Here is a 22,548-nt window from a genome sequence, read left to right as displayed (position 1 = left end):
CATATTTTCTTGGTTAGGTCTCTTACATACACTTAGCAAATGTTAGGGAAAATTTCTGATTTTTAAATTCTTAAATACCAAATGTGAAATATGACTTAAAATTCCTATATCAGTTGGGCTTTACTCATTATTAGAAAAGTTGTGACGTTAATGAGTAAAGGAGTGCTCACAATTTTATCAAAATAGTTCACAGTTTCAGATCACATTTACGTTTGCAATAATAAAATGAATAAACCCACAGTTTCCAAAAGAAATCTTGCCATTTGTTAGGTTTTTATATATTTGGAACTGCTTGTTCAAAACACCTGACAAATTCTATGCACTGCATTTAACTGTCAGGTCTTCATTATCATGACTACCATTGCTGTCTGTACCTCTAAAACTGAAAATCAGTACTGACATCACTGAAGATGAGACATCCAGTACTAAAATGGAGGTGTTAAACTGGGTACTTTCCAGGCCACAGCTCCTCAGACCTCAGCGTTCTTCCTTTATTAAGCACATCTGAATCAACTCAAATGTGTGTGTTTACTTATAGCCAGTAGAGAAAACTTTGAGCTTAGACACTGCTAAAATTGATGTTTCCTCCTTTGTGGAGGTTCAGTGCTGCAGTATGGAGACCTGCCCCTTCAGAGGACAACAGAAACAAAGCAGTACTGGCATTGTCTGAGGATGCTAATTCGTTTGTCGTAGTTCATTAAAGTTTGTGCTCAGCATGACGTTTATTGCCCTCAGAAGTCAGATGTGAAATTGTCCATCACAGTGAATTCCATGGCAATGAATGTACATTTGCTCACAATATTTCACTGAAAAAGCCAGGCCTATAGGAAGAAAGAGAGCACTAATTTCTGTAGTGCTGTGACCCTAGAGGAACACAGTCTGACACACAGGGACAGTCTGACAAAAGAGAAAAGCAAATGTTCTGAAAATGATTTTTTCAAACTGTATGTCTAAGTTGACCACTGGGAAATCTATAACTGTATAACTTGTACTAATGTGAAAATCTTATAATTAATCCGATGTGGAAAAAAAGCTCACCATTGCGGTTCTTTGACCCCAACATTCCACCAGTCCAAATAAGGTATGGAGTGTGGCATCTGGACTCACCAGCCAATAGGGGGCCAATTAAAGGGTTGTGGGCAAGGCTTGGTTTGGAAAAGGTTCTTTTGAATCTATTTTCGCTAAGAGTAAGTGTAGCACACATGACTGCTTACTGCATGTGATGGTACATACTCCGCAATACTCCATTAAAGGGGTGCATGACAGTTCAGACGAGGGAAGAGGGCTTTTCTGCATTTCTGCACATACACAATAGGGTTTTATCCTTTCTTTAATGTAGTTTCAACATGAGGGGCCTTGGCCTTAAGTGACCAGGTCTGATAAATCAAAGCTAAGGTCAAAGGCTCATGGAGTATTCAAATGGCCAAGAATTGAGAAGGAATGAAGGGAAGAGGGTAAAGTGAAAAGGTGTTAAAAAGAAAGGGATGTAAAAAAGAAGGAGATAAAATGGTTTGAGTGGGGGCAGCTACATGGAGAGATATGGGAACTGGGACAAAACAGACGCAGAACAAAAATCAACATAGTGCTGGAGAGTAAAACAACATCAACAAACAAGAGAAAAGTAAGACAAAAGTGTTAGATTAAAACTAGCAAAACGACTGTCAGGCCATTTTAGTATAGAGCTGCACAATATGGACAAAATAATAGCAATATGATTATATTGCTACTTATTGTGATTACAATATTTGCAATCTAATACAAATATATTCAAGTTTTATTCTCTGGTGTTTTACCCCATTGTCTTACCAATTTAGTCATTGCCAGTTCCATCCACTATTACGCTCTTAAAGACTCCCAACCATGAGTGGTTGTGGCATGGCCAAGGATTGAGCTTGTAACCTCTGGGTGATCAGGACAATGTTTAGCCCTACAGCGCTCTCTGAAATATACTTTTACTGAGTTAAGTAACTTAATTAACTACAAATTTAATCGAAAAAATGATGTTGATTTAACTTGCTTACTGTACTGCCACACAAACACAGTATGTGTGAATGGTCAACATGTGTGAGCTGTAGCAGTGACACTGCGATAGTGTTCATGTCATGCAATGGTAGCATAGGCCTTAGATGGCTAGCCACGGTTGTTGGATATAAATCATCTTAAACTATGATTGGTCAGGATGCTTACATTACTCAGTAAAAACTTGGTTAGATGTAGTAGCTGTCAGTATGGCCAAAATAGGCGCAAATTAAAATATACACTAAGTGGAGCCGATAAAATAGACAATGAGCATAGAAACAAGGAGGTGGTAATAATGTTATGCCTGATCTGTGTACACAATTTTGCATGTTTAATTTCAATTAAAATGCTTAAGTAAACTGATAACTCCCCCATTCAGCTACACTACTTTAGCATGGTTTGCACTGTTTCTACACAGTGTTGTCTGTGTGTATTTGTGGCACACCAGTAACTGTACTGGAAGAGACAAAACTCATACCTGAGGAAAATGAATGATGAACTGGTATAGTCCACTAGTTAGAGGGATCTTTAGCATATTGCAGCCTTCTGTGGTTTCAGAATCTCAAAGGTCAATATTGCAAGACACGTAACAAATAATGCATTGTGCAGCCCTATTTTAAGCACTATTAAGACAGTGAATTAAGAAATGAAAGAAATGAAGAAAGAGAATAAAAATGTGTATGAACCTGTCGGTACAGAATTTGTTATATATATAGTAACTTAAGTGCTTGAAAATAAACATAACAAATCAAAAAACCCATAACAATAAAAAAGTAAGGTCGAAAATGAAAACACAGTGATGCAAACGTATAACTGGCTCATTTGATTATCTTTCTAGTTCACAAATGTGAAATGTGCCGGCAACTGAAGGCCAGCTGTAGCCGTGGGGGACGGAGCTTTACCTTGTCCTCCTGGGAGTCCTGATGAAGCAGACTGTGCTGCTGGATGGGCATGGGGGGCGGAAGGGGAACAGAGTCAGCTCCCTCTTCTCCTTCCTCCTCCCCACAGCTCTGCATGCCTGAGGAGGATGACTTGGAGAGTGTGCCACTGCTCAATCCCTCATTCCTCATCCTCTGCAGACAGAGAAAGAGGGAGAAAGGAAGGGTGAGAATGAAAAGAGATGTAAGCTCTCATCTTAAGTCACATTAGTTAATCAAAAATCCATGCTGTCTCATAAGGCCAATTATTTCCTGCAATAATAACATATTATAGTACTCTGCAGACAAAGTTCTTGGTTGGGCTGTCACCATCAATGTGTTAGCAATCAAGTAGGCCTAAGCTTGAATAACCAAGGGACTGAGGTAACAACCCCCAGTAACAGGAAACACATTGTTCGTTATTGATTTATTTCTTACAAACCAAAGGAAGAAAGAAGTACTTTCACATATGCAGTAACTGAGGTTTCAGTCATGCTGGGTCCTACATCAATGCAACATTTTCTGTACCTAACACGAGAGACTATCATGCAATGAGCTGCATTTGGGGGGAGGCTACTAAAGCACTGCGGTTTACATTTACATACAGACTATCACTGTGCTTGCTTTCTTTTTGCCAAGCACACAAGAGAATTTAGACGCAGTTCACAATCAATCAATTAATTCAATCATTCATTAATGTATTTATTTATTTATTTATTTAGTTCGGTGTAATTGGTTTTTAAAAATTGCAAACAATAAAAATTGGTTTAATGTAACTGAACAAAACCAACCCATGCAAAATACTTCATTAATAAACTGCTTGTTTTTAGATGTGTCCAGTTCCCATGTGTCCAGTTCCCAATGCTAGTTAAGTCTCCCCCATTAACATGATGCTACCAAGCTGGAATGGTGAAGACTAGCTCACGCTTCCTCCAAGTCATGCAAAGTGTCATTAGTCAGCTCAACATGCCTAGCAGAAAACTCTTAACTGCCAATTCTATTACATTACCTAACATGTCCCTGCATTGTCTAGTATTGCACTGAATTGTAGGGGAAATGACAGACATCCCACCCACTGCGAGAGTGAAGACATTATGCTGTCTTGGACTACCGTCCATGGATGGCTGCAGTAGCGAATCATGATCTCCCAATGATAGGGTCAATGCTTAAATGGCTGTGCCACTCTAACGCACAAAATTGTTATCATTATTTTTTTAATCATGGCAATTGTAGTAAAATATTTTATTCATGATATTTTAGACATATACACTGGCATTATGGAACATTTAAAAATGTATAACTTTGGCCCTAAAGTAGCTTAACTTTTCAAGTGGGAATGTGCTTGATCACAGAAAGCTGCCTGATAAGCTACATTCGTAACAATGATGCAGGTTGCCATGCAGGTGTTTTTTTAAGGGAAGAATTCAGGCGGGTCAATGTGAAACCACGTTTCCGGTAGATGAAGGAATGATCTATTTTGGATGCATGGCATTTGAATGACCTAAACGAATGTGTGACTGTTCGGGTCATTCAAAAGTCAATTTATTTTAAAGACAAACGTAAACTTCTTGAACACAGTTTATAAATATAATACTACTTATAACGTGTGCTATTATCAGTTCTGGATGACCAGCAGAGGCTGTGAGAAGCATGGCATATGCTCCTCATGCAGCAGCATACAGCTCAAGAATAGCAAAAAAAAAAAAAAAAAAAAAAAAAAATATTTTTAGGTTTAAGGGGAATTCCATAAACTTTTTCTAAATTTCTTCACAATTCAATCGTTAAGCGGCAATCGGAGCGGTCTGATGTGAAATGCTCTGTTTAAAGAAGCTTGCTGAGTCATAAATGTCCTCAGCAGTGGTGATATGAACTGGATGTCTTACAGAAAGTTGCATGAAATGGTTACGAATGTGCTGCGTGATGCCTGAAACTGTTTTAAGGTATTTTACACACCTGGTGGTAAATGCAGGGTGGTGTCAGACAAAAGATTATTCAAAGAAAACTTACTGTTGGGGACTTAACATTATTTTACCAATATTAGCATTACGAATAAATTCCAGAATGTCAATAAAATGGATGTATTTGTGTTGTAGACATTGTGAACCCTGGTTCCTATCAGTTTCACATTAAACTACTCTGAATTACATTGTTTATGTCTATGATTAAATTATGGTCAAATTAAGAAAAATTCCATTTTCACTATTGTGAAGAAAGATGGGGCAAAATGCCTCCATCTTTATTATTTGTTATACTTTTAAAAACCCTCAAGCTGAAACACAAACATCTCAGAAGGGGCTCTGGCCTTGAGCAGGTTTGTAAACACTAAAAACCATGATATGCTTTTACTAAGTTTCTTACCCTGAAAATATCAAACCTCAACACCAAACCTCAATAATATTAATGACATGGAGTTCTAATTCAAGTTTTGATCCAACAGTGATGAAATGTAAATTAGTAGCCACTTTCAGTCTCATCAGGAAGCCCTCAATGCAAAGACGTTTTCCTACTAAAACACCTTAAACGCATCCTGATGATAGGGTGTCCTGTCTGGCAAAATTCCACTGGACCTGAATTACAGCCAGGTCAGCCTATTTCTGTTGTCCTCATGACACAAAGCCCTGTTTCCTAAAAGGTGAACCGCCTTCAGAGAACAGCTGGTGTGAAGTCACTAACAGCCTGACAGGCGCCGTTATGGTACACAAACAAATAACACAGCTGGGCCACGTTGACAAGTACTGATATAGAAACAGCAGCCTAGCTGCTCCATACTTACAGCACTGAACTGGAACTGGAAAACAATCAGGCTGTGTAAACAGCTAAAACACTTCAAATAAAGAAACAGACACTAATAGTCACTATCATACTCGGTTTTATGGAACGTGCCCATAGAAATTCTTAATACCACATCTGGAAGTATCTGTTTTTTACTTGTTATATATACATACACACACACACATATATATATACATATATACACACATGCAAAAGTTTATACACCTTCGGTCAAATTAGATATATTCTCCAAAAGAAAATATGTTAACACATCTTCTACAATCCTCTAGACAATATTATATACACATACATTTTACCGAAGTGTATCAAATTCTGTGCTTATATTCTATGAATTTGCTCAGTTTAACATATTGCTAAAAATAAAATGTAAAATGTGCCACAACTTTTGCACAGGACACATCTTGTTTTATTTTTTCCCCCAACATATTAAATTCACATATTACATTCAGCAAATAAACAGTAATTGTACATTAAGCTGTGCAGTGTTATGTGTGTGTGTGTGTGTGTGTGTGTGGGTGTGTGTGTGTGTGTCTCACACATTATTATACAATATCTCCTTTGCATGAATACTGTCGGTGCATCAGAATAAAATTCAGTTTTGCCCTCCCTAAAAATGTGAGGCGGTGCAACCATTACACTGCATTTGCAGACTGTGGAAACTACTAAAAATGGAATTTAGCTATATAAAACTTTAAATTAAATAGTTTGTCGATTTATGATTTTACATTTTATGTTTGAAACCTTTAAAATTGTAAAAGTCTGTAAAATGGGGCAGATTTAAAAGTATTAAACTCTTTGCAAAACTTTCCCCCCGAAATCCTGACTTCCTCAAACAACAACAAAGGACTTTCACTCTGACATGATGTAAAGAAAGGCGAGGCAGGGTAGTGCATTATAAAGTGACCTTCATGGTGCAATGCCAAGGTCAGTAACCCTTTTACAAATATTTGGGGTGGAAGGGGGGCTTTGTTAAGCTGATTCTGTCAGGTAGTGTGAGCCCAGGAAAACCATGAAAATGTAGTATTATAAGTTATTAGGTTTATATGGGTGCTGTAGAAAGACTAGTTTATACATGTTTTCAGAAGTCAGGATAATATTTTTTATTAATGCCTTTTGCACCACCTGACATATTTTGGATGTTAAAACTGATCCTCAAATTTAAATAAAAATATAAACAAAAATAGAAAGTAGATAAAAAAATCTGTAGAAATGATACCAAAACCCCAATTTTGTGTGTTTTAACTAGAGCATGTTTAAAACCTCTGTAGCTGACAAATCTTACAAAGTCATCTTGGAAATCATGAGTGATTGGTTTCTGTTTACCCTCTTAAGCGCTACTGTATTCCTATGTCTTTCATAAATCTATACTATGCCACAGTGATGGGAATTCACTAAAATATTGTACAATATTATTATGTCATCATAGACACTTAATAAGGCCTCCCTCTTCCAACACTTTTCACCACACTTCAACATTTTATCTCTACAGATAAGAGGTGGTTAAGATGAAAGAAAAACGAGTCCTCACTGATTTAATAAGGTAGCCTGTTTAGGAAACCTAACTGTGGTTAATAATGAAACCGGTTAATCTCGGTTATATTTAACACAGTTCTTCCCACTCCATTTCAGATAAGGAGTACTGTTCTGTGGCTGTTAACCATGTAGCCTGATCTAGCTATAGGATAGGGAAGAGAAAAGGAGAGTTAGTTTTGTGGTTATTCTTGTATAAACCCCTTGGTTCACCCCCTTACTTTTCTGTTCTTCTGTACTACTCCAGTAGTTCTGAGTTACTGCATGTTATCCTCAAAACTTTCACTGCAGCTTTAGCTTTTACACAAGATCTGTGCTCTGACGAACTGCAGAGAGGATTAAATAAATAGATCAATGGCTGTAAAATAATGTAAATTATTCATTCCTGCAGCAGGTTCTCTGTTCTACTTGCCTTTGATCATGATAGATAAGAAACGTGTTATAAAGGCCGACACACATTAGCACATTCTGCTAAAACACAGAAAAACATTTTTTTTTCAATTTTTTTTTTCATTTAGACCTTCATGAAACATTTTTAACCAAAATCTAATATTCAAACATTTGTTTAAATATAAACAATAGTCTAAATCAAACACAGACACTTTGTTTGACCTCTATTTTCCCATAACATTATGTATAATTTTATTAATACAGCTTTTTTTCTGTAAACTTCTGTTGCTATCCAAAAACAAATTCCAAAACAGTAACTTTATAGGAGAAGCTATAAAACTAAATTAAATTAATGTAAAGAGGTCTTATTCAAATTGATTTCGGAGCACTCATATTGCTCCATTCATCATTTATTTTCACACAATTTAAAAGCTGCCATATTCAGATGACATAGAAAAATACAAATTGCTGAAAGCTGAAAATAAGTCAACAGATCACATTAATTTTTGAGGAGGGACTTGGACACATGAGCAGGAATTAGAATCATAGGTGAGTAAATCAAAACTCTTAATGATTTATTTTGTTCTATCATCCACTTAAAGTAATTATATTGATTACATTTGTTAAAAGCTGGAGTGACGCTACCTCTCCAACACCCCCACTATACACTGCATAGGGCCGACGCCTGGCCGCTGAACTTGGCACACAATAGTTCAGGTTCAGCTTTGGCAGGCAGCCTGATGGTTGCTGGTATGCAAAGATCACTTTCACTCTGATAAAAAATAGAATCATTTTTGCTCAGCTGCAGCAAGAGATTTAAAATAAATTTAAGTCGACATTCCTTTCTCTAATTTATAAACAAAGGGCCTCAATCACCAATACCTTCATATGCATTTTCTTACATTTTATTTGGAGAAGGGTCCTAATATAAATAAGAAAACAGTGGTCAATGTCAGAATCTTTGTAAAAAAACTGTGTAAATGAGTGTAGAGAAGAAATTTCTTCTTAAAACAGTTGGTGAATGAGGCCTGAAGTGCTTATAAACTACACCAAAAAATCAAGAGATGAAGTAGATAATGTGATCGCTTTGAACAACTGTTGTAATATTATAACCAGATTGCATAGAAGAAAAGGGGGGAATTGATTAGAGAAGCATCTTTAAAAAAATGTTCTGACTCCATTTAAATGAAAGCATCAATATCAAGTGGAAATAAAATTATAATTTAAAACACAATGAAAATACAAAACCAAATCTGTTAAATCTAAAAAAAAGGTATTTTTGTCTGCTGTAGAAGCCCAAGAGACCAGGCTAAGACCCAGCAAGTTAAATACACGCATTAGGGATGTGCATTCTGAATAATTTTGCTATTTCAGTATTGGCAAGATTTCATGAATGGATATCTGGTTTACTACGGGGAAGGAAAAACAACAACAACAACAACAACAACAAAAGGACTCGGCCAAAAACAACATAGGGTTATAATCATATCTTTTTTGGTGTTTAGGTATTCAAGAACAGTTGAGGGAAATCGGTAGGTTTACGTGTTAGTTGAGAAAACTGTGCAGTTTAACTATCATGGCTTTTCTCAAGCCTTGTGCTAGGACTGGGATTGCATTTCCAAAAGCTAAACTGTGCTGAAAGAGGCTGTTAAACTAAAAAGGTTTAGCCTAAGCTGGCTTTAGAAAGTTGCATATTACGCTAATCAGCACTAACCTCCTCCACGCTCTCGTCCTGGGGCGTGGCTGCACTGTCGTCCGAGTCTTTCTGCGAGCCGCCGTCTGCGTTCTTGCGCACATCACGGCTCTTCTTGTGCTTGTGTGCCAGCTTCTTAACGTGGCCGTCTGCCTTTCCGCTGCTGAGCCTCCGCACCGGGCTGGTCAGCCATTTGCGCAGCGTGTTGCCTGGCCGCTTGGCCCCTGGAGAACCCTGCAGGTGCCCGGGCTGCAGAGTGGCACTGCCTGACAATCCACCCTCATTACTGGACACAGAGAGGGTATCTGGAAAGAGAAGAGAGAAGGGTGATAAGTCAGTATACTCTACTGTAGCACATACAACACAGCATATAATGTACAGCAATCACAGCTCTGTCCATCATACAACACACGTTTATTAAAGTGTCTTCTGTGGCATGATGAGAATTATTTACCTTAATTATGATTTGGACCGGATGTGGTTTAAACAACTAGAATGTTAGAGGGGTATGTCATTATTCCTAAAGCAGTGCTTTGTTCCTTCAGTTTTGTAGTTTTTTAAAAGAAAATAAGCTTATTATATCCTATTTTTCAGTACATTGACTAATAGTGTGTAATGTGTTTAGACCTATAGGAAGAGGTCAACTAAGCCATTTCACCAGTGGCATGGAAATCAACCTGTCAGATAGTTGCATTAACATATTAAAAAAGTTCAAATAAAAAAATTCTATTTATTAAAATATTTTAAATCTGATTCAATATTGAATTCATTTTAGTTTCTAGGCTGATTCTGCATTTTATCTATTGGGTAAAAGTGGTTAATATAATTCTTTCCCACTTGTTGCTGCAAGGAATATGTAGAAATGTGCAATGGAATATGTAGAAGTGGACAAAAATCACCACAATAATAATAATAATAATGTCACGCACTCCACGCAAGACAAGGACTCCACATCCCAGAATTCCTTGGAGTCTCACCTCACTTCCTACTCCCCACCCCACTCCTGGAGGAGATCTCAGTCTCCTGATTATTAAGGACTCGCACCTGAATTAGTATCAGGGGACTCTTAGCTTGGGCTATTCAAGCATAGACTTTCGCCAGCATCAATGCGAAGTATTGTTCTGCCGAACCTTACTGAGCATTGATTCTTGTGCCGTTTGCTTTATTGTGCTTTGACTTCCGTATTGGTTTTATGGCTTTCGTTGTTTGCCTTACCCCTGTTTTGGATACCTTTGCCTCTGTCGTTTGGAATTGTACCTTTTTGACTATAGCCTGGACTGTGACTTTGATTTTGTTTTGCCCTTTTGTCAATCGCTGTACTTTGCCCCATCATTAAAGACGCACTTACTTCCTATCTGCGTTCGTCTGCGACTCCCTCACCCTCACAAATAATAATAATAATAATAATAATTTATACATATGGAGAGAGAGAGAGAGAGAGAGAGAGAGAGAGAGAGAGAGAGAGAGAGAGAGTCTATTTTAGAGACATATAGAATCTATTGTTATTTCAGGTTAGGGGCAGTGTGGGTAACATTTACTGGATAAACCACAAAAATGCTACAAAGGTTTTAACAATTTCTTCATTTTTTATGTATATGAATGTCTTTATTGTCACTATACAAGCATGACGAGATTCAGTATTTTCAGATATAGATTTTTTGGACTAAATCACAACTGTTAGCTCATAAACATTCTAAAGCTAAACTGGATTTAACTGGCCAGAAAAGTACTGTGTTCTGTCCCGTAGCAGAGTTTGGATAAGATGAGAATATATTCTGAAGCACCTTGAAGACACAACTATCAAGAACAGGTATTTTTAGAAGACTGCAGTACTTTTATTCTCCCTTCGAAACAGATGATTCTTTTTCACAAGTCCTCTGAAATCAACTTAGCTGAATGGCATCTTATGTAAAGCTTGCGTAAGGCATCTCCTCTGTATTGATCTCCATACAGAACCACCTCCACTGTCTCTGCAGACTGTTCCTTGGGGACATGTGGGAGCTGTTAAATAACTCCTCACTTTAAGATCTGTTAATTGGGTTATTTTGGGAGGCTTTGTAAATGAATTGTCTATGAGGGTCAATTCTATTTTTGGCTGAAGTCTTGCAGTTTGTCTGTACACATGCAATGCTGGAGAAAAATGCAACCAACATCGTGGAACAAGCAGTAAACGTCCGTAAACGCCACCTTACAGATGAACTCTCATATTTACTACATAAAGCCTAAAAGACCGTATACCATCACTATCCACATTATTAAAATCTCCTACCTTATGGCTCCACCTAGCTGTCAGTGAGTGTAGCTCATCTGCTAATGTATGTTCTTTTAGTCATTCTCTAGTCCTTCATCAATGGTCAGTTTCTGCCCCTGGAGCTGCTCTGGGCTGGATATTGTTGGGTGCTGGTCTGCTCTCAACCTGGCAGTGACACTGATGTGTGTAAAAATCCCCCAGCAACGCAGGCAGCAGGGTCTGCCACTCATAACAGCACCACACAGACTACCATACTACTACCCTGTCTGTGTCACTTCTGTGCTGGAAAAGATCCACCACCCAATAATATTCAGCAATCCAAACAGCAATGCTGTGGTCAAAAACTGACCAATGATGAATGGAGGAGAGGGTGGTCTCACAGTCTGTGCATTGATCTGCATTCTCCAGTAATTGTACATCTATAGCATGGGGCAAAAGTCAGAGACCATCCTTCATTTCTACAATTTCCGGTCACAACAACCATTAAAAACAAATAATTCTTTCTTCAGCAACAAAAAATACAGCTAAAAACAAATCAAGGGATTATATCTTTGTAGTTGTTACTCTTGGAAATTTGAAGCCTCACTATGACCTACTTTACAGCGATTTCTGACCCCAATACCAACCTTCACACATATAAAAGCACTCAACACAGGATCCACCAAAATAACACATAACTGCACCAACGAACATGCACCACTGCAGATCCACCTACAGATGGTTACATAGACTTGTACTGTATACAACTGCTGTATACAAGCGTATGCACTGAGTGGACAAGAGTCAATGCTATCGAGACCTTAAGTTACTCAATAATACGCACCATTACCTACAGTTAACCAGCACAGTTAACACTGAACTGCACCATGCATTATGACTCACACAGAGCAACACTGGTCTCCTATAGTCATCACGAAGGCTATAATGAATTTGTTGGTATAATTGAATTAAAATATTTAAGGCATAAAAAATACAAGCCATTCAAATAACCAGTACATTTACTACTGTCATGAAACCACACACTTCCCTTCAGCAAGTGGTTTCCTAAGCTGTCTGCTTACTGACAAAACAAGCCTTTGACGCAAACACAACAGTTTGTGGTGGATCGATCTGAATGTCAGTCAATACACCTTGGCCACAATGACTAAACCCAGCACAGTCAGTCTCTGATGATAGTCACATGCAGAGACTACACTCCTGATTGTCTGTTTTAGAGCTACAACCTGAGCTGTCCTGCTGCTCCAGATGCCTCACTAAAAGTTGCAGTTATTTCTGAGCATACTGCAGGAAACATAGTGAGACTGCACCTAGCATTAACACCAATACCAATGCCTGGAAATGGAGCACATGCTCCTGAAGAAAGCACTGATTTTTTAAACGTTCTGCATAATTATATTGGTAACATGTAAACAAAGTCATTCAGAGTGATTTAATGTGAAATGCTCCATTTCAGAGAGACTTGCTGTGGTGGTGATAGGAACCAGTCTGAAGAGGTAAATGCCTCTCAAAGTTTCCTCGCATGCACTGTAAGGCAAAATAGGTTTTTTTTTTCTTCAGATTTAAAATTATTTTTAGCACTAGTTTCTGTTTTTCCCATCATTAACATCCAGTGAAAGCAACAGTGGCTGCATGTTCCAACCAAGGAGTATATATACAACATACAGACAAATGGAAAGGCTGAACACCCTGCTCATGTTTTTTCTACTCATTTTAGTGCACAATTTCTAGTTTTTTGCTCACTTCAACTGATTGGAAAAACTGTGGCAATCGTGGCACAACTTTCGTACAGGTCTTTTTTCCATAATTTGAAAGCCCTAGTTACCCTTTACATAGTGCTTCATGATGAAAGGATAAAAAAAAACATTTAAAAATTATTTGGAAAACATTCTGTTACTTCCAGTACAAGCTATAAATGTTTTTTTGTCCTTCTTCTGTAAACCTTTTTGGAGGGCTACAGTCATTGATTCCATCACTGCAAAATACAGTGTGCAAGCAGTTGGGCTTTAGCTTGCACTACTGCCGATGGTTTGAAGGGTCAAACTAATTTTCGAAATCTGTTTTAATATCTTGCAATGAATATTGCAACTACATTAAGTAACATAATTGCAAGGAGGATTTTATCTCCGCCATTGTGGGTCTATTATAGAGATACTTTGATGTCCACATGGAACAGAGACATACATAACATAGCTCACTAACATATCCTATAAAGCCCTCTGTGGAAGCTTACACTAACTCCTACATGCGGTAGTTCCTGTGGTATTAAAAATCATTCATAATTTCCATAATATGAATGGTGGGTGGTGGCTATAGTGTAATGGGTAACACCTCTGCCCTCTGTGCTGTAGACTGGGGTTTGAGCATTTGCCAAATGCAGTAAATGTAAATATCTTACTTCATAAGCCAGTGATGTGTAGTGTGTCTTAGAAATGCTTCATATTCTTACACTGAAGATTTCATAGAAAGGTCTGAAGTGAAAGACTGTCAAACTGAAACTGGACTGCATGGTTTTGTAAGTAAAACACATATGCCCCCCTCGCCCACAAACACATACTTCTGAAAAACCCTGCCCTTGATTGCAAACAGCAGGTCTGAATATGACACATTATTCCAACCAAAATGACTCAGTCTACCAATACCACAGATTGTAATCTCAGCATTCAAGTGTATGCATGTAAACTATGCTCGCAAACTTCACCACTTTGCTTTGAGAAACAGGACATTCTTTTGCAGCAAGAGGTGTTGCATGTGCAATCACCCGCAGGCCTGCAAGGCACTGTGTTCGAAACTGCTAAATCTATTTGTATCAATGCTAATCAGACCCACTTTGATTGCTAATGTTCCTAATTATCCAGCAAAAAGAACAGGTGTAAACACAGCAAGGCTTTCCTTTAGAGCCCTCTTAGAGAACTCTGTTGTATTGCTGTATGTGAACTATGTGAGACGTATTTCAAATCTTCTCCCATCTGAATGACGCTATTTGAAGGAAGGAAGTGGGCATTTGAATGGGCACCTGAACAGAGGCAGCTTTTAGTGGGGCTGAAACAGGTGCGCACCAGTGCTTGATGAAACTGGGCATTCGGCCCCGGCTGAACGACTCTCCTGTGCTTGACATGCAACTCACACTTACAGGCAGCTTGGAGGAATAAGGCTGAATTATATGGATAAAGCATCACATTGATATTACAGTCACATATGTTGTTGCTGTCAGAAGAAAACCTTGTATCTCCATTTTTGGCATTTTTCAGTTTTGACATAATTTGAAAGTATTTTTTTTTTATTTTGTGATGAGAGGCCTAAAAGAAATGACCCAAAATGGGAAAAAATCTGGTTCCATTGATTTACATTGAAAGTGAAGTATGTTTTTTTCTTCTTCTGTAAAGTTACTATTTTGGAGATACAAGGTTTTCTTCCAACAGCAGCGATATGTTATATGTTAAGTGTGGGGCCCGACCGATGTAACAGTTTTCTGTTGAAATCAGCCAATATTGATATCCGTAAAACTGAATGTTGAGCAACAAAGACAAAACTCACCAACAAATATAACTTCGCAGGAAATGGCCATTAATCAGCTGCTTACAATCGAACCTCACGCTGATTTCTTCAGTTAGGTAAACGTATGTGTTAATATTAATGTTCCCCCACAACAACTTTGCCAAATCATGTCTTTAGGGACCTTGCTTTACGCACAGGGGTACTTTCATTTGATTAAACTCCAGCTGAATTTAAATAAAGTGTATTAGCTAGCTATACTACTTTTGTTACCTTAGACTGAGTAGTGCTGCAGTGGAGAAGAGCAGGTTTTGTTCCATGTAAGAAAAGTGCAGTTATAAATAAATTATGTTTCATAGTTTTAATCTTCCTTATCATTCTCTTACAATATCAGTTGGTGACAGCAGGACGCACTTCCGGCTAATCTGAGGAGCTCAGTTGTGGAGCTCTATGTCTGAAGCGTTTTGTTTGGCTAGTCAATGTCCTCTAAAGCTGGACACACACATACATGTAACGCCTGTGATTTATATACTGTACAAAGATGCTCAGTCCATGCTACACAGCCTTTATAGCTCTATCTGTGAACAACTTCAAATAAAGCTGTCTCTTCAACATGCTTTGCACTGAGTACTGAGCAAATGTAGAGACCATGTTGTCCTACCGTGTATGTTTCAGCTGCTGTAGCTCAGCTAAACACCAGAGCCATCCATCGGATTGCCAGATGGAGAAGCGTGATTCGTCACTCCACAGAACACGTCTCTACTGCTCTAGAGTCCAGTGGAACATGCAAAGAAACTGAGCTAGAGCAGCTCAGCTGAACACTGTGCTCTGAAACGTACATGGTAGGACAACATGGTCTCTACACTTTCCAGTCGTTTGTTTATTAGCATGGCAGCGTACACAAAGTTTACGTCACATGATATTAGTGGTTATTGGTTGTTTGTATCTGTGAACTTTTATGAGTACACGTACAAGTAAATGAGCATGTTACTGGCCCAATATCAGTATCAATGCATCCCGAGTTGGCACTATGCATACTGGTAGGCAGAGTTCTCCTGGCATTCATCAAAGCCAGATTTGTCCATCAGTCTCCCAGATACTGAAACGTGATTCACCGCTCCAAAGAAAACATTTCCACTGCTCCAGAGTCCAGTGGTGGCATGCTTTACACCACTCCAGCTTTACACCAACCCATTTCCTAAAGCTCCTGACACAGTTCTTGTGCTGATGTTGCTTCCAGAAGCAGTTTGGAACTCTGTAGTGACATGCAACACAGGATAGGCGTTTTTATGAGGTACCACTGTGATCAGTGACTCTGCACTGTGTGTTTGTGTGGTCTATCACTTTGTGGCCAAGCTGTTGTTAAGTGCTTCCAATTGTTTAGCATACATGTCACCTGAAACCCTTCACTGCAACCCCCCCACACTTCTGGTGGAGGTTGAGTATAATGCAGTAATAAGGCACCCAAACATCGTGGTGTGATTTGAACCTCTGCCAGCATAGCAGCCAAGGTTGGCTGTATTGAAGCTTGTTCCAAAGAGGATGAACAACACTTCGTTTTAAGTGGACTACTCACCCAATATATAACAATAAAAATTTACCTGCTTAAACAAACCAAACTGAGCACATCCTTTTAAACGTCAAAATATTTTAAAGAAAAGTATAAACTACAAAGTTTGTGTCTGTCAGGATTTCTTGCTGCAAGAACAACCAGCAGGAGAATTTACAAAAAGTTATGGGTTGCCATTGACATGACCGGCTATCCAGGGTAAGACGTCCATTTTTCTGGGGGCTTCTGTTTGAAGAGCTTGGAAGGGTGGGAGTGGTAGAATGAATCCCTTTGAAGTCTTTGGTGTGAAGCTAATATTAGAAGGAGAACGTCTGTCCACCTTGATTTACAAGAGAACGAGTCAATGGTCATGACATATTCTTGTCCTGTGGGGTGTAAAATAAGCTCAGGGCTGGATGTGTGAGAGACAGACCATTTAAGTGGTCAGCTATAGCGCAGACTGTTGCTCTGCAATGTCCGGGAACATCAGACGGTTCCCCGACCACGGACTTTTCCAAAATCCTGGTTAAATGTGTCTCTGTTTATTCCCATCTATAAGTTATAGTTCCTTAAACCAGTGGTTCTTGGGCTTTTTTTAGCCATAAGCCAATCCATCTTAACTCTCCTTGAAAAAATGTAGAGCTCCTTCTTTCTCCAGGACTTGACAGCACTGTTAGATGCACCAATGCTACTTAGTAATATTACACACAGTTACCAAATGCATTGAAACATGACACTGTTGCCCATTAACAAACCAGACAACAACAGACAACTAAAAGATCTGAATTAAGCAACATGCCTTATCTTATAGTGACAACGCAATATTAAGCTGGGACATCTTCATGAAAATCATTCTCAAAAATGAGCTTTTTTCCCCCAGTTTTCAAAATCCAAAGCCAACCCTACGAGAAACACAGTTTTAAGTAACACTGTAGCCTCAGAAACCTCTTTAATAATTGAGGCTACTCTTTACACTCTTTGACCATTCTTCGAGAAGTGCATTTGTGAGGTCAGACACTGATGTTGGATGAGAAGGCCTGGCTCAGTCTCCGCTCTAATTCATCCCAAAGGTGTTTTATCGGGTTGAGGTCAGGACTGTGCAGACCAGTCAAGTTCTTCCACACCAAACTCACTCATCCATGTCTTTATGGACCTTGTTAGGGCACGAGTGCGCAGTCATGTTGGAACAGGAAGGGGCCGTCCCCAAACTGTTCCCACAAAGTTGGGAGCATGAAATTGTCCAATATCTCTTGGTCTGCTGAAGCATTAAGAGTTCCTTTTGGTGGAACTAAGTTCTCCTGAAAAACAACCCCACACCATAATCCCCCCTCAACCAAACTTTACACTTGGCACAATGCAGTCAGACAAATACTGTTCTCTTGGCAACCACCAAACCCAGACTCATCCATTGGATTGCCAGATGGAGTAGCGTGATTCATCACTCTAGAGAACACGTCTTCACTGTTCTAGAGTCCAGTGGCGGCGCTTTACACCACTGCATTTGATGCTTTGCTTTGTGCTTGGTGATGTAAGGCTTGGATGTAGCTGCTCAGCCTTGGAAACCCATTCCATTAAGCTCTCTACACTGTTTTTGAGCTAAACTGAAGGCCCCATGAAGTTTGGAAAAACTGTAGCGATTGACTGCAGAAAGTTGGCGACCTTGTTAAATAATCTTGTAATAAGCTTACAGCAATCTCAAGATGAGAAATATTATATCGATAAGACTGACTGAATTGAAGATATTTTCACTTGTCAAGATACCATTTTTGCAGTGAATTGTAACAGCAGAGGATTAGATCTTTGTTTCTTTTAGTTTTTAGCTAATTTTTTACAAAGGGACAAACAAAAGGACCTCACCTAACAAAAAATTTGAAAAGTGTTCTGCTCAAAGTAGAGATGTGCCAGTAACTTTGGCCTTGGGTACCCATGTGGAAAATAACCTCAGTGATCAATTAAACCAGAGGGGTGGCGATACTGATGTATATGTAAAAATGACTAGGGCTGCACCACTGGTCAGTAGCGCTAGAAATGAGGATACCAAAACCATGCAGCAATATGTGATACGCACTTGTGCTACTGACTGAATCCTACATGTGCGCCAGCAGATGGAACATAACATCTATAATGCCAGTATTTTGTGAGAAGACAATGGCAGTGGATGATAGACCAGTTGAAATTTTTCCTAAAGTATTAGTATTAGAGTTAGTTAACCGAGACTGTTAATGAAGAAGTGAAGGTCTGAGAGATATCTGGAATTTGGATTGTAACAATAATAATAATAATTATTATTATTGTAATAAACAGTTATTATTATTATCATTAAGTAAATTAAGGGGAAAAGTCTAAAGCATCTAAAATCGGTATCAAAATGGAAAAAATGGTATCAGTGTAGCCCTGCGTGAAACAGTTAAACCGTAATATTTTTTGACCAGGTCATCATTCCATTTAAACATCAAACCGTAACGCCCCTATACAGCACACACGCATTCAGTTCACTTAGAAAGACAAGTAGCCTGTAAACTTTGTAGGTTTAGTCCAAGTCTAATTAAGTTGGCATGTCTGGTTCACTTCCTCTAGAGCCTCTGTGACTCACTTACGCCTCTATGGTTAAACTCTGGTGACTGTTTTGAGCATTAGACTTTCAATACTGAGATACAAAAGCAGTGGACAAACCCAGAAGGCACCAACTGCAACTCTCCAAATGTTCAACCACACAGTTACCCAAGCTGCCAGCATAGCCACAAATAAACAGGCATCCACAGTGCTGATTTATTTCTTTGTTTCCTTGTACCCTGCGGATATAAAAAGCAGGCTTGCACATACTGCCATTGAATGCGTGGAATTCCAATTATACCGTTTAAAAAAAAAAAAAAAAAAAAAAAGCCTTCTTATGGAGCACCACTGCTGGAGGATGACTGCAAAATCACGCAGGCTCTCCAAGACTGGAGACAGTGGAGAACAATGTAAAGAATGTCCCAAAGACACCCTGGAGGGACCAACACCACGCGCTACAACATGCAAGAGTGGACAGAACAATCCCATAAGACAATATACAACAAAGAAATGTATGTCCATTCATCTATCATGCTCGCCAATTGTATAAATGATGTCTGCTGCCATAAGCGTGACAGCTATTGTTCTTGTTCATTCAAATCATCCGACTGTCATTAAGACTTAAAGTGTAAATGAATACAAAGTTACTAAAAGCACTGATAATAAGTCCATGAATAACCACATTTAAGTGCAGCTGATTCATAAATCAAGCTTTCGTGATGGTCACTGACCACTGTCATCAGAAACATATGACAGACAAGCCTTTGGTCACAGATATCATACTACTGTAATTAGCATTTCAATTGAGAATAAATGAAAAACAATTTATATTTTTCTGAAATAGGTATGAACTAAATGGCAAGCATTTACAATCACAGAAATTGAGGACAGTACGTACCCAAATCTAGCACCCACACTTTGCATTTCTCCAAGGGTTCTCCTGCCGAGTTCATATGGTACGTTGGACTCAAAGATAAAAGTGAGTTTAGTCCATGCGCCATGCCTTAAAGGATGCGGCAGTACGGCTCATGTCCCGAAACGCTATGCATCGAACTGAAAATATCCCACTGGATAATGTGTGGAACAGTGAGAGAATGAGAGAGCAAGGGAGGGTGGTGCTGACTAGAGTGGGAGAGAGAGAGAGGGGGAGGGAGAGAGGGGGAGGAAAGGAGAGAAGGAGAACGAGCAAGAAAAGGCACAGTTCACTAAAGGAGCGGAAATTGTTTAAGAAATAGTTTTTTTTCTGCTTTTTTTCTTTTTACTTTTTTAGATTTTGCAGATTTTTCCCTAATTTTCACTTATTGCGGTAAAGACAGGAAAATCTAAAACATTTCCTTGTCAACTAGGAATCCGGTCAAAGCACAAAATTTGTCCATAAGCTTGCCTAGTGTCACTACTTATTCACTAACAATCGTACACTAACTTATTTCACTGACAAACTATTCTAAACAAATCTAAACCGAACACTGACATCCATAGAAACATGAAAAGAACACATTCATACTGTGACTTTCCAGAAATGAAAGCATTACAGTAATTAGTTGTCTGGAGGATGACCAACAGGTATGGCCAATATCAAGTCGCAGTACATGTTTTACCTATTGAACAAGTACCTCTCTCACCAGCTTTATTGATAGAGGTGGACAGTGCAGGAATACAGAAATGGCACAGTGGTCAGTACAAAGAGTCTCCTGTTGAACTGTGTGTTTGGCTGGTATCTTGCGGCTGGGCCTCGGCCAGTGGAACTGCTTCCTGTTGCTGAACGAACACACGGTAACACACAAGGCTCCTTTACCCTCCTTCCAGCACCAGTGGACATTCAGAAGATTCTGCTTTGGATTATATGTGATGACTAATGTAACCAACTTCGAATGACCAGCAATCACAAAAATTTAAATGTAAGAGTTCACAAGGAGTGGTCAGGAAATGTTAAACGTGGTAAAAATGCTCACATGTCCTTTCTACCCATTCTATAAATAGTCATTGTCCTTGATCCTTGCTGAGAGAGCACTGGCACCTTTCCCACGACCTCAGTTATGGCTGCATAAAATGCTCTAAATACCATCCTGTGATCATATTGCCACATACTGTGATTGCGATACGCCTCGCAGTACACTAAGAATACACTGGTGAATTGTTGGTGTGATGTGGCCTGCACCATTTTGAACAAAACTACTTAAAGGTGCGAGGTCAAAATTGAAGATACACGATATCTAGATATCCAGTGGTTAAACAGGTGAATTACCACAACACTGGAATGATGTGGATCTACCTCCCATTCCCACATATCAACACAAGGCATGTTCATAAATTCAATGGTGTGCAGCCTAAGAGTTTACTAGCATTACCAAGCATCGTCATGACATCTTATTGCTTTACTTTACTATTAAGATAAATAAGATAAATGTACGACGTTATGCTAACGCTGCTTGAGAGTACATCAACACACAGTGTATAGCCCACAGCACCCTGAGTTCAGTTCTTTTCATGCCTAAGTTTAAATATAGCTCTCCAGGACTCTTCACATCTAACAGTTCTATCTTTGAAAAATGCTTCCAGTATTTATTGTTGTTCTATCACTTTTTTTGTTGTTAAGTTTTTTGCCAGCATTCTGTGTCTTATATCCCCATAGTACCAATACCTGCTGGTGCTGGTCGGTAACTGGATTCCACCACAAGTCTGAGACAGATGGGGGCAGAATCATGCGGGGTGAGGGAGAGTCGTATAAAATGATTGACAGGAGGTCAGTGTATAACACAGACAAAACCTTGCCGTGTACGTTTCAGAGCAGTGTCTAGCCAAGCTGCTGTAGCTCAGCTAAACACCAGAGTCATCCATCGGATTGCCAGATGGAGAAGCGTGTCCAAGCAGGGTTTCTCAGGCTCACAATGCACCTCTGCTGCTGCCACTGCTAAATCGATTACTTTCTATTATCTTCTACTTATTTTACAGCCTAGTTATTTATATTAGCAATAAAATAAATACACTGACTAATGCACCTTTACATTTTTATCATCATCGATCACCTGAATTCTTAAATTCATCCAAACTCAAAAACAGAATGTTGGTTTTATGACTAATCAGGGTGCTCACAGCATACAACAGAACATTCAATGATTGGTTAGAAGCTCATTTGCATATGAGAAACGTTTGCGATATCAGTATTGCAAAGGTCATTAACTTTTCGGCGTGCACAAATGAAACTGGGCAGTACTGGAATCAGCCAATTGCAGACTGCGCATTAGGAGTAAAATATTGGCTGAATTTAGTAGTTTCAGCTGAACTGCGTTATGATTTTATGATGTATATGCATTGCTGTTAGCCAGCTAAGTATACAGATAATGGGTGTATTTCTTTTACC

The 22,548-nt window shown here is 38.9% G+C and overlaps 1 protein-coding gene across 7 annotated transcripts in view; it reads right to left on the bottom strand.

Annotated features, from left to right (window-relative positions):
• triob (trio Rho guanine nucleotide exchange factor b) overlaps positions 1–22,548 on the bottom strand; it is a 195,610-nt gene that overhangs the window by 25,234 nt on the left and 147,828 nt on the right. For all 7 annotated transcript variants that reach the window (XM_017700847.2, XM_017700848.2, XM_017700849.2 and 4 more), the window contains 2 exons: positions 9,364–9,647; positions 2,922–3,092 (listed from right to left, as the gene is read on the bottom strand). In XM_017700847.2, coding sequence (XP_017556336.1) covers positions 2,922–3,092; positions 9,364–9,647 — 455 coding nt within the window. The remainder of the gene's footprint in view (positions 1–2,921; positions 3,093–9,363; positions 9,648–22,548) is intronic.

This window comes from Pygocentrus nattereri, chromosome 3 (genome assembly GCF_015220715.1).
Source record: "Pygocentrus nattereri isolate fPygNat1 chromosome 3, fPygNat1.pri, whole genome shotgun sequence".
Taxonomy (NCBI): domain Eukaryota; kingdom Metazoa; phylum Chordata; class Actinopteri; order Characiformes; family Serrasalmidae; genus Pygocentrus; species Pygocentrus nattereri.
Note: the sequence above shows the minus strand (reverse complement) of the source record. Positions and strands in the feature narration are given on the sequence as shown.